General features: G+C 34.6%; 1 protein-coding gene across 3 annotated transcripts in view; it reads left to right on the forward strand.

Annotated features, from left to right (window-relative positions):
- Positions 1–12910, forward strand: part of CDK14 (cyclin-dependent kinase 14) — a 530627-nt gene that overhangs the window by 266325 nt on the left and 251392 nt on the right. For all 3 annotated transcript variants that reach the window (XM_012720955.1, XM_012720957.1, XM_012720956.1), the window contains one exon: positions 4236–4359. In XM_012720955.1, the coding sequence (XP_012576409.1) occupies positions 4236–4359 (124 nt within the window). The remainder of the gene's footprint in view (positions 1–4235; positions 4360–12910) is intronic.

The raw sequence follows: 12910 nt of genomic DNA on the forward strand, positions 1-12910 counted from the left end.
GGGGGGAGGGAGGGAAATGCACGGGACTATGTTGGTGGCACAGGGGTGATTTGGTGATGGGAAACCCGCGGGGATTACAATCGAGATGGAAAAAAAAAAAGTGCAAAATGATGTAAAAATAAACTTTGTAATAATAAAAAAAAAAGAATATAGGCTGCTTTCTATGGGGGATGGCAGCATTATTAACTGTGGTTCTATCTGCTGCTTGCAAAAGTGTCCTTGTTTATACCATTGCTGTTTAATAAGGCATTTTTCCTTTAGGGTTTTTATTGCAGAGAGAAAACATATACATACCAAACTGTAAATCTTCAATGATGATACCAAAGGATTTGGAAGAATGTTATTTTATAAAGTTGTGTAGAATATCCTTATATGACAAAATATTCTTAGGAGACATTTTGGCTTCCGGGGTAGAAAGACAGAAAGAGACTTTCAAATATCAACTTCAGTTGATGTCAACATAAAACTTTCCTCTGTGTTATCACTAAGGGGATTTTAAGTAGCAAAAACAAGAATCATATGCTTACTATATATAGGGCTAAATGAATCTTTGAAAAAGTTGGTTCACTTAATAAAAGCACTTTAATTATACTGAGTGTTCATTCATGCATTTAGGAAGCATCAACCTCATTTAAGTTGATGTGCAACGGGAAATTTCACAAAATTTCTGTGATGTTTCAGTGCCTCTGAGTAAGGTTCTAATGCTTTTAGGTAGGCCTTAGTTTTCTCATTTTTTTTTTTAATGGAGAAATACAGTTTCATAAAATGAGAAGTATTAAATGATATATTTAAAAGTACTTGGAACATTCTTTAAGATATGTAAGTCTTCTGTTAGTATCAATCTTATCTAATTCAGCACATCTGCTGCTTCTTTATAGCCTTCCCAACCCACACCAACCATTTATATCTACCAGCACACTAAAACAGTCTTTCTAAATTATTAGTTTTTTTCTTGGCTTCAGTGGGATTTGTTGCCTACCCCCTGCCACCATCACTTGGTGGTAAATTGGTGGTAGGTTTATAGTTTCCTATATCGTATTCAGTTATTTATTTGACCTTCTAATTTTGCCTGGCGTTCTTTCGGAGTCCTCAGTGTTTTCCCTCAGAAAAGTAAGGGGTTTGCCATTAACACCACATTTCAAACTGTGTAGTTGGTGGATGTTCAGCATGTTTCCTAGTAAAATTTTATATGCAGTGAATTCTGATTTTAGAGTGACAAGTTACCCAGGATTCATTGCTTCTACTTCATATAGTGGCAGAATCAATTCTATAGTTTTTCTTTTTCATTTCTCTTTCCTGGTCTGTGCCTTCAGTTCACTCTGTTCCTGTTGCTGTTACAGTTCAGACCTCCTGAAGCAGTGGTTACATGTTTATGTGTCTCTTCTGCCTAGTGGGCTGAGTTCCTTAGTCCAGTGACTGCATTTTGTATATTATTCATCTTTGCATCCCTTCATGTGAGAGCACCTGGCATATAGTTGGCACTTAATAAATCCTGAATGAAATTAGACCCTGGGGATTTGTTCTTCTTTAATTTCATGCATTGCTCAATGAGCTAAAATTTGGGGCTCTATTTGTTTACTTGAGGCTCAGTTTGTCATGTAGGCAGTCGCAGTCAGAGTGTATTAGCTGCATCCTTTTCTAATGCTGATTTATTTAATCCATTTTAATTTAATATCTTATTTGAAAAGCTTATTAACATGAGAATTATATAGTCACACTTACTAGTAAAAGTATTAAAAGAAGAGCCCTTTGTCACCATTTAATCTACCCACTTCTGCCCTTAGCCTTCTAGAGAATGCCTTTCTGTGTTTCCTACCTGTTATTTTTCTATTTGCTTCATCAAGATAGCTGGAAATTTAGTCCACTCAATTCCATCATCACTTCTTTAGTGAAACAAGAATGTGAGTGTGCCAGGTTAGGAAAGTGGTTGTAGTACATAGCCTGTGGGAGGAAGGCTCAGACCCTACTGGAAGGGAAATGAGCAGTGGCCCCCAGAGCACAGAGGAGGTGGGGCACCTCACTCAGTCCTGGAGAAGTGTTGAAGCCCCAGTGAGATGGCCAAGGAAAAGGTCAGATTCATGCGATTCTTGATGAGAGACCCAAGTCTTATGGACGAGGGCTCTTTTGTCACACATGAGCAAGAACAAAAGTAAAGGGTTGAAGAACAATGTGGTCTGAATATGGGGTACATAAAACTGATTGGATCTGGGGAGCGTAGGTTGATGATGTCGAACAACCACAGATGAGGGCCCAGGCAGCAACCTTGAAAGTCTTGGATTAGATGCCCGTGTTTTATCTTGTCAGTTAAAGGAAACAGCTTTTATAACAACATTGCCTCTCCTCATGTGGATTTCTGGTCTGGATTCCTGTAGTGTGGTGGTTACAGGAATGTGCCATGGAGTCAGACTGGGTGTGAGCCCTGTTCTTCCACTTAACTGCTGTGAGACTTTGAGAAACTATGCTGTTTCGTTATCACTGACACAGAGATAATAGTGATATCTTCTCTATTAACTTTGTTGCAGAGATAAAATTATATCCTAGGATGCATGGAAAGGCAGCAGGTGCTCAGTGTCACCCATTTGTTAAACAAAATACATTGCCACCCTTAAATATACAATGACATTGTGTTAAGTCTGCTAGAACCAAAGATCAGCTAGAACCAAAAGTAGCTTTGTTTGCTCACTGTTTCTGCCAGCTAAACTGAAGGGATATGGATTTTTCTGAAGGTATCTTTAAATTTTTTAGACGTGAAGATGTAAGGGGTATAGGAAGCAAGACATGAGGCTGGAAACTGCTGGTAATGGTGTTATATCTTTTCACCTGCTGCACAAAAAGAATTGAGAGGCAGTATGAAAGAAAGATGTTTGTTTTCTGAGAGCCTCGAATTATTATTTTAATATAGGATAAAACAACAGATTTGTAGTTTCTGATACTTGGGTTCTGATTATAATCATTATAGGCCTTCATAGCATACTATCACATGCAACAATTTTTGATATGAATTTATTTAATGAATCATTTCAAGGTATCCACCCTGTAAAAATTTAATGTAGTTTTTCTTATCTCTGTTTAGTTGGCAAATATTCCAGAATGTTAGCTTCCTGGGCTTTTAAAGATAGTTGTCATTCTTTTCTGTTTGAATATTCTGGAATCCTTCTAGCATCAATCTTTGATAACTAATTCATTTAACATTTCCCTAAAATTGCATTTTGTTATTATCCAATTACATAGACTAGACTATTAATAATATTTAAAACATTTTTCCCTTTGCTTTTGGAGACTCATTAAAAATCTATGTCACTTAGGCTTATTTTAGAAAATAAATTGTTTAAAAATATTCCATTTTTCATCAGGAGAATATTGGAATGCCATGCAAATCACATTTTGTTTTTGTCGTTGTTAAAACAGAGACACTTGATATAATACAAATTAAAACTGAACAGAGAGGTCCATGATTTATTTCTTAAAATTCAAAATACTACTCTTGAATTCTTGATTTCTCAATTTTCTGTATTTCCTTTCCCTTAAGGATGGGTCGGCTCTGTAATTAGTGAAAGTACATGTCTGTCTTTAGGCAATAGCCTAATCTCTATGGCCATGTGTGCAAAGCGATATAATTACAATTTAGTATTAATTGGATCATGTGACTGTTTTTGTTTTAATTATTTTAAGTCATCTTATCTTTCCATTCCTTAGAGCAGGATAATGGATGAATCCTTGGGTACCATATTTTTATGTCATTTCTGTGGGATGAAAACAAGTGCCTACATTTGGTTAAAAAAAGTCTTTTTTTAAAAATTCTATATACATGTTTGTTTTTTCTTTCAATCATCAATTTAGACCTGAAGAAGTAAATTTTATAGAGAATTGAATGATTGCATTTTGCTTAATCTTTGCAACGAAATTGAATTTTAGATTTCTTTGTCTAAGGAGGTGTCACTTAGCTGGTTGGAAAAAAATGTTGTTAAACATTTTAGATTTGCTTCTTAATAATGAAAGATTTCTATATCTTCTCTTTTAATAATTTGATTTGCTTCTTAATAAATGAAAGATTTAGATTTGCTTCTTAATAAATGAAAGATTTCTATATCTTCTCTTTTAATAATTTGATAAGAATGTTAGTGATGGGTACGGTTTCACTACATACATACATACAAGTAGTAGGCACAATATATGTAGAAAGTGGCATTTATCTATGTTCACATTTTAACTTTCATCTCCTTGTTTTTTTTCAGTTGTTTTTATTTCAGTTGCTGCGAGGGCTGTCTTACATCCACCAGCGTTATATTTTGCACAGAGACCTGAAACCACAGAACCTTCTGATCAGTGACACGGGGGAGTTAAAGCTGGCAGATTTCGGTAGGAAAGCAGTTAATTACCAGTCTATTTTGTCACACTGTAAGAATGCCAGGCAGATGGCGGCATGGTATTTGTTTAGGTGCACCATTTCTATCATTCTAGATCATGGAGCAATTTTTGGGGAAATGAAGGAATCTCTTTTTGAGCAACCAAATGTTTGATGGATTTTTTAAAAACTCAGATTGCTTGTCAGAGTCTTACTCATAAGCATAAATCATATCTCTTATATTTCCAAAGGAAGCCAATACAGTTTTTGAGCATAAAATATAGTCAAAGAAATCTAATTCTTTTTCACATTGTATCATGAGATGTCAAGTAGGGTAGCTTCAACAATTAGCATATATTGTCAGGCCTGAAAAAGGTGGGCTTTAAGCCTCTGCACATTTCCAGAGCATCCAAAATATATTTAATGGTATATGTTGCTATAAGCATTTTGGAAAAGAATAAGTCTATTTTTTAAATCTCTTTTTTTTTATTTTTAAATCTATGGCAATGTTTTATATTTTCTGGAAGTGATTTTTGTTTCAGAAATTCTCAACAGCCTTGCAAAAGTTTACTCCAACTTGAAAGTTGAGGCCCTGACTTGGACCCGTTATGTCATCCCATCTTTAAAAGTTTTCAGTTTGGTTTCTTTAAAACCATTCCTCAGATACTGTTTGCGCACCCAAAGAGAAGGAACTATCTCCCTTGCTGTCTTCCCTCCTGTCAAGGCTGACATTTCTTCATTTCCTTGCTTGCTGTCACACCAGTGAGGTGATTCCCAGAAGTGGGGGCTGATGATAGCACCAGGCTGTGTTGACAGTACCTTGCCTCAATTATACTTGAATACATATTCTGATTAGAAATTTGCCCCATTAAGAATGAAATGGAAATAGTACCCTTGAGACATAAAGATGCCTGAGGTGCAGATATGAGCTTGGCGGAAATATGATTAACTTTTCCCACCCTACCCCCCAGTAAATATAAGCCAGCAGTAAATGGTTTTTATTTCAAGGTTAGTAGAATGTTGAATATCTTTGGAATTTAGGTACTTTAGTTTTTTGTGTGTTTTTTTCCTAAAGTTAAAATAAAAGTTAGCATGAATATTGATTTATTACAATATTTTGTCACTTGTTACCATATAGTTTGGTAAAAATAATGAAGCTCTGTGTGTGTGTGTATGCATGCACACGTTATATTGTCAGATTTTGGCATCAGAATAGGTGGCTAGATGTAGTCTTTCTATTACAGGGTAGAAAATAATGAAGACTTAGGTAGCTTCAGGAGAGAGCTGCAGTTTCTCATGTTCAAGGTTATTGGTTTTACTTTGACCATATTTTGTAGACTAATATGAGTAGAATAAGAATTTATAGTGATTTTCTTCTGATGTGTTATTATAATACAAGGTATATGTTAGAGTAAATTACTGTATTGAACATTTAATTTATTGAATGAGGTTTTCTTGTATATATATAAAATACAATGATGAAGTTGATTTTGTTCATATAACCAATGGTATAGATTCATTGTTAGTGCTTCCTGGGGATTATTTTTTAATTTTATGATGGCATTTTTTATTATAATAGGTAAGTTTATTTTCAAAGTTTCTTAGGGATCTTGAGAACTGACACTTTATAGTACTAGGTTTGGAAATAAATTGACATCTTTAGACAAATAAGAATCTCAGATATTAGAACCCTCAGAACATTTTAAAAGTATAAACAAACCAGAGATAACAAGTGCTCATATTTTTGCTGTTTTTCCTCCCATTGTCTTTCCTCTCCTCTCTCTCTTCTTGATTCTTCTACCTGTTATATCATTAAATAATAAAGAGTACAGTTGTTTGCAAACTGTTTTCACATAAAATTTATCATGAATATGTTACTAAATAATATGAAAAATAATTTGTAGCAGGTTAAAATTTTCCATTAATGGCCTAAAACATGCCTTTTTATACAGTCTCTTTTCAATGTTTTCATTTTAATCATTGTCTATTATGCAAAGTCCTATGTTGAACCTCTTTGTAGAGAATGCTATTATGCAGCATTGAATTTGTAGGCATTTAATTCTTCAGACCTGACTGTTCTGCAGAAAGGTTGTGCCGTGTGCCTTCCTCAGTGTCACGAACTGAATCTTCTTGCCTGGAACACACACTTGGCGTGTGTCCTTTGTACGGAGTGTAATGAGCGAGACTCATTCACCAACTGACAATTTCCCCCAATTAATTGTGCACTATTTTTGTCTTTTAATTTAAGACATACAATTAACTATGATTTACAGCTCTTGAGCATGTGTTTGTGTCTGAGATGAAGGAAATACAGTGGAAGCTGTAGAGAAGCTAGACAGCCAAAATGGGATAGTTCCAGGCAGCAGAATAATTAAAAACACTAGGTCTTAATTCAGAGTTTGATATATGAAGGGCTTCAGAAAGAGTTTATTTGTTCAATCCTCTTCTCTTATGTGAAACATACCATAGTTTTTTTGTTATAAGGACAAATGAAATCTGCATGATTATTGTTCCCATATTGTAAAAGTTTTACTTTTATTTGTAAAATATTTGGGGAGAGGGAGGAAACTGACATTTATTTCATTTGTTCTTTGTGTCAGACCTATGGAAATTCTTGTTTCAGTTTCTTTTCAACCTGGTCAAATATAGTAACTATATTTTAAGGAGACATGTGTTTCTACAGTGTAATAAACTTGTTCATGCTTGATCAGTAGGTAGCTGGTTGCAAAGCTGGAAGTCATGTGACTAACCCACGTCCTTCAATCTCAAGTTGTCTGGGTGTTTGGATATTTTATCTTATAGAGCTGCCTGAAGTTAATGCTTTATATATATATATACACATACACACACACACATGTGTGTGTATGTATATGTATATGTGAGATATGTGTGCATGTGTGTAGTTTTCTACAGATTGCAATGTTGCAAAAAACCATGTCATAATTTAAAGAATATTTTTTTGTTGTTGTTTAACTAATTTAGTAGTAATTTGTGAGTTCAGCCTTAGTTTTTTGGAGATTTTACCTGATGAGCAGGTAAGCCAGACAATAATGCATGTGTAAGTTAAGGGGAATGCACTTCCAAATTCCAGATGGTTTAAGTGCTGTTACTATTTTTGTTTCTTGTAAGAAAAATCATAGTTAAGCACTTTGTTGAGACTTGTTTTCTTTCTGCATTTTGAAAAATTGAACTGCTGGTGATTTAGAATCATCTGTGACTTTCCAGGTTTGTCCTGTGAACATCATAAAGTAATAGAATTTTGGGTAGACTCATTTCTAAAAGCAGGTCATCTTTACATTATCTATGGTAAAATAAGAGTTCAAATCCCTTATCCAGCCTGTGTTTTACCCTATGTTTTCCTCCTTTTCCTTTGACTAGAATATTCTCCCTCCTGTTTCTCATGTTGCCTCTCGCTCATCATACAAATCACAAGTCACCTGTTTTAGACTTTCTTCCCCCCAAATAGAACCTTTCCTGGTGATATCATCCAATTTAACTTTTTCAAGAATACTACTAGCACACTGAAATGATATCTATTGTTCATTTGTTTCTGTTTATTTGTTTCTATTTTTATTTTTGTTGGTTTTTGCTCTGGCCACTTGCCTATAAGCTCAAAGAGAGCAGGGGCTCTTGACAGTCTTATCTGTGCTGTCTTGTGCAACAGTTAGGACCTAGTAGGTGCTCATAGTGCCTGAATGAATAAAAATGATGTATGTCTAACTTGTGTATTAATGTGTAGGCTGAATCCCTTCATTTGCTAATTTTGGCTTGATTAGCTTCAGCAAACTAGAAGTTTACAAATTACTCTCTTCAATTAGCGTTGTCCTGGCTGGGAACAGCAAGAGTGCTGATGGAATTACATGATTTTAGGTGGTGTTAGGGCTTTGTGATTTCACACATAGACCCTGCCCATCTACTTGATAATTACTGTGTTTGTCACCTTAGACTAGAGACGTAAATATGTCTGGGTGGGTGATGGTAAATGTACATAAAAGATGTATAAGATTTGAAGTTCCAACGTAGCAGACCTTGAATGATGGTTTAAAAGTTGTACTGTTCTTGAGAGCTGAGTTGTTTTGCTCACTGAAGTAGGAGACCTGAAAACTGGCTTATGATTTTTAACAAATCATTCATTCCTCCAAGCCTTAGGTTCCTCATCTGAAAATAAGAACATTCCAGGATCCTTTTGTCATTTTTTTTCTGTTATACATTTCTGAAGTTATTGATCTATTTATAATAATCAGTATTCATTGGTGGGTAAAAATGAGTCCATTAACCACTAGCCCTGACTAGACTATACTTTTTAGTTTGTATAAATTCAAATAAATGTGAAGCTACACTTCTTTTTTCTAAAGGAGCCTAAAAGTTCATAAGTTTCTTCTTCTTTTTTAAATAATATAATAGTTTATTTTTACATCATTTTGTGCATTTTTTCATCTAAGTTGTAATCCCCGTGGTCTTCCCATCACCGGATCACCTGGGCGCCATCACCATAGTCCAGTGCATTTCCTTCCCACCACTGTTTTTTATCCCATTCCCCACTCTACCCCCATAAAATGTCTCTGGTATATAGCTGTTCATTATTATTATTATTTTCTTGTCTGGTCCATTGTACTCCTGCTATGAGTGAAACCATCCGGTATTTTTCCTTTTCTTTCTGGCTTATTTCACTAAGCATGATCTTTTCCAGCTCCATCCATGTTACTGCAAGAGGCATTTTTTTTTTTGGTTGTTGAGTAATATTCCATTGTGTATATGTACCACATCTGTTTAATCCACTCATCTACTTTTGGGTATTTGGGTTGTTTCCATGTCTTTCCAATTGTAAATAAAGCAGAAAGCTACCCTTTTATACTATGTATAAGCATCATGTTAACAGAAAGTGACTGAATAATATAAATGCATAAATAAATTTACAAGTGAGTAATGTTCAGTTATATTGTAGTAGTATGAAAATGTAGATGTATTTCCACATAATATTAAACAAAGATTTAAGTGTCAAATTGTGTCTTGTAATTGTTGCAAGATGGTTATGGTGTCATCTGTATTTCCTAACCATTCTTCCACTAGTCTTAAGGGTCATGGCATAACTATATGGGAAGATAGCTGGGTTAAATTATTCTGATAAAAACAGAATAAGAACTCTGTAACATAAGCATTTAAGGCCTTGGCTTATTTTGCTGATTTTCTAATGCACAAACTGAGTTAAACCATTGTGTGGTTTTAATCAAGTAAAATTGCATCCGTGTCTTTTCTACTAGAGATTAAACTACTACCTTCCTGATATTGGTAGTTTCCTCTTCCAGGCTGGTTTTTTTTTTTCTTTTTGGTCTCAATTTGAGAAAGGAAATTATTGTAAATCTATTTTAGATTAATTTGTAGAATATCCTAGGGACTCCACAAAGGCCATGGTAAGTGCATCGTTTGTTTGCTGTGTGCCTTTCACAATTCATGTGGGGAATAGTAGAAGGTAATCAGCTACTTTCATAGACATAATAAAATCTGTCAGTTTGACAAAGTCTTAAGTCCCCAAAGTATAGGCCTTTAACTGTTTTTGTAAATATTAGCATATAAAACCCACCATTGAAGTCATAGTTTTAAATTTAAAGTTTGATGTATCTTAACCAACTTGTTATGGCCTTTAGAATTCAATTTTGTTCAATCTTCGTTTTAAACATATTGTAAGCAAAAAGTCTCTATTATTCATCTGTTTGTAAAAGGCCCCTTAAATAGTTTAACTATTTAACAGTTTAACACATAAACAATTTTAATGCAAAGTTGAAGTAGTTGCTTTCATAGGGATCTGAAAACTGAAGAATATTTTTAGAATAATTAATAGTGGTATATTATGAACCAAAGGCGGTTTTCCTAATTTTTTCCTATATTTTGTTGAACCTCCAAATCAGTTGCATGTATCTTCAACTCTGTCAAGTAGATTGCCAAATTACATATTAGGAATAATTTGTATTTGACTTGTGCCCAAAACAAAATTATTTTCCCCAGACACATTATTTCAAAGATGATGTTACCCTTTTGAAATGGAGTATTGATATTTAAAATTATCTTCTTCATAGTCATGAAGTCACTTTGCTTCATTATTTAAATGTTATTGAATATCTCACTCATCCCTTCAAAAGTTTTCTTGTATTCAGAGAGATGATAACAACTGTTGACTATGAGTTTGAGTTTTTTAGTTACATTATTTTCCATTATCATATTGTAACTTTCCCCATTATCATAATGTAACCCCCTCCCCTTTTATATAGACTTTCTTTTTTAGAGCAATTTTGGAAAAATTGAGCACAAAGAAGCCATTGTCTCCACACATGTGTAGCCTCCCCCTTTGTCAACATCCACCACTAGAATAGGACTTTTTTACAATGATGGACTATAGTTGACACATCAGTATCTATCAAAGGCCTTACTTAGCTGACATTAAGGTTTACTATGATGTACATTAGATGGATTTTGACAAATTATAATGACATGCATTTGTCATAATATGATACAGTAGAGTTTCACTCTTAAAATTTTATTTATATGAGCTTTAAACAACTCACTTATATGGTTTTTTTTTTTTTTTAAAGCTGGAAATGGGAACAAAAGAGAAATGTATGAACTGCAACTAATATGCATATTCTGCTCTATGAGAAATCACTCTGTTCAGTCACCATAAAGCAGATTGAAGCAATGTAGATAGGGGTTGATTGCTGAGGATGGCAGCTTCAAACTCTATGGAAATGAGAAAATTCAAATGAATGTTAGTTCTTTTTTAGCCAAATCATGCATGTGAGGTAACAAGACATCTTTAAATGCAGAACATACTGCTGCAAATAAGAATGATCAACCTCTTTTTTTACAGCCGATACAACCGGTACAAAATGATTTTAATATGGGAAAAATAGTATGTATTTTTTCCCCTATATAGTATGAAGTCACATACTATATAGTTAGCCACAAATCTGATATGTGAGTTAAAACCTATTTGTGTATTTTTAGAAAATGTCTGCCTAAGAAATGACTGGAACCTTAAGAGTTTTCTGTGATGTCTGAAGTTCAAGAATTATAGATGATATTAGCAGAGTAGCATTGAAATGAACGCTAGCATTGTATAATACCCACATCCTACTTAAGTCATCAGTGATTATACTTGAATATGAATTTTTGGGTTTGGATGTGTATTTATTTAGCTCATTAGTTATTTTGACATCATTGTTCATTTTTGTTACAATGTTTGATTTCTCCTCTCAGATGTTGTCCCATAAAATTACCATCACCAAGACAATGGTGAACCATCCCCATAAACTCCTGTGCTATTCCCTCCTGTTTGATCCCTTTCCCTCCCCCTCCCCAAGTGAATTTCTCCAGTTTATAGCTTTACTGCTAGTTTGGTCTTTTTCTTTTTTTTCTCATCCCTTCTATGGGATCCCTATGTTCCTTTCTATAAATTAAACCTTCCAATATTTTTATTTTCCCATCTTGTTTATTTCACTGACTATATCTCTTTCTGGTTCCATCCCTGTTGCTATGAATGGTATGTTTGTTTTTTTTGATTGATGAGTAGTATTCCTTTTATATATACAATATCTATCAAAACACTCATCTGTTTTGGGCAATGAGGAAGGAGAGCATGACATGATAGATTATTCTTGGTTCGCATTTAATGCTTTGGAGTTTGTTGAGTATGTCTCTCCACTCTCTTCTTGCCCGTAGTGTTTCTTCAGAGAAGTCTGATGTCAGCTTGATCGGTTTCCCTTTTTAGGTTTTTTGTTTCTTCCCTCTTGTCATTCTCATTATCTTTTCCTTGTCTTGTATTCTTTGTAGTTTACTATGATGTGTCTTGTATTTCTCCTGTCGTCATGGTAGTTTGGTGTTCTTATTGCTTCTTTGATATCTACTTTCAGCTCCTTCATACTAGGGAAGTTCTCTTCTATTATCTCTGTGAATATTTTCTCAATTCCTTGGCCTTTCTCTTCTCTGGGATACCTATAACTCTGATATTTCCTTTCCTAATGGTATTAGGTAGCTCTTGTAGTGTTTCTTCATTCCTTTTCCTTTATCTCTTTCTTTTCATTTTAATTCTCTTCATTTCTGCATCTTTGAGGAAGCTGATTTCTTCTTCCATTTTGTCTATTCTGTTTTCATTACTTTCCCCAGCATTCTTTACTCCTCTAGTGGCCATTTCACCTTTGCATTTCTTATATATCTTTATTTATTTATTTTATTTATTTTTTTAAAGATTTATTTATTTATGCATACAGAACTGGGGTACAGGCCAGAGGCTCAAGGGTGGTGAGAGGCTTCACCAGAGACAGAGTGGGGAACAGAACAGGCAGATAGACGAAGTACACTGCTGAGGGGAGCAGCGGGCGGGTCAGGAGAGGTCTGCCACCCCATGCGGGCACCTCCGGGGCAGGCGGAATCGAACTCATGGGGAAGCGGCTTTAGATTCTCAGTGCTGTGCTTTATCCCGCTGCGCCACCAGGGAGGGCCCTATATCTTTTTTTAATGTCTTACTTTCATTCTTCACTTCGTTGATTGCTTGTCTCATGTCATTTTTTTTTC

This window comes from Condylura cristata, unplaced genomic scaffold, assembly GCF_000260355.1.
Source record: "Condylura cristata isolate star-nosed mole 26May11 unplaced genomic scaffold, ConCri1.0 scaffold00005, whole genome shotgun sequence".
In the NCBI taxonomy this organism is placed as follows: domain Eukaryota; kingdom Metazoa; phylum Chordata; class Mammalia; order Eulipotyphla; family Talpidae; genus Condylura; species Condylura cristata.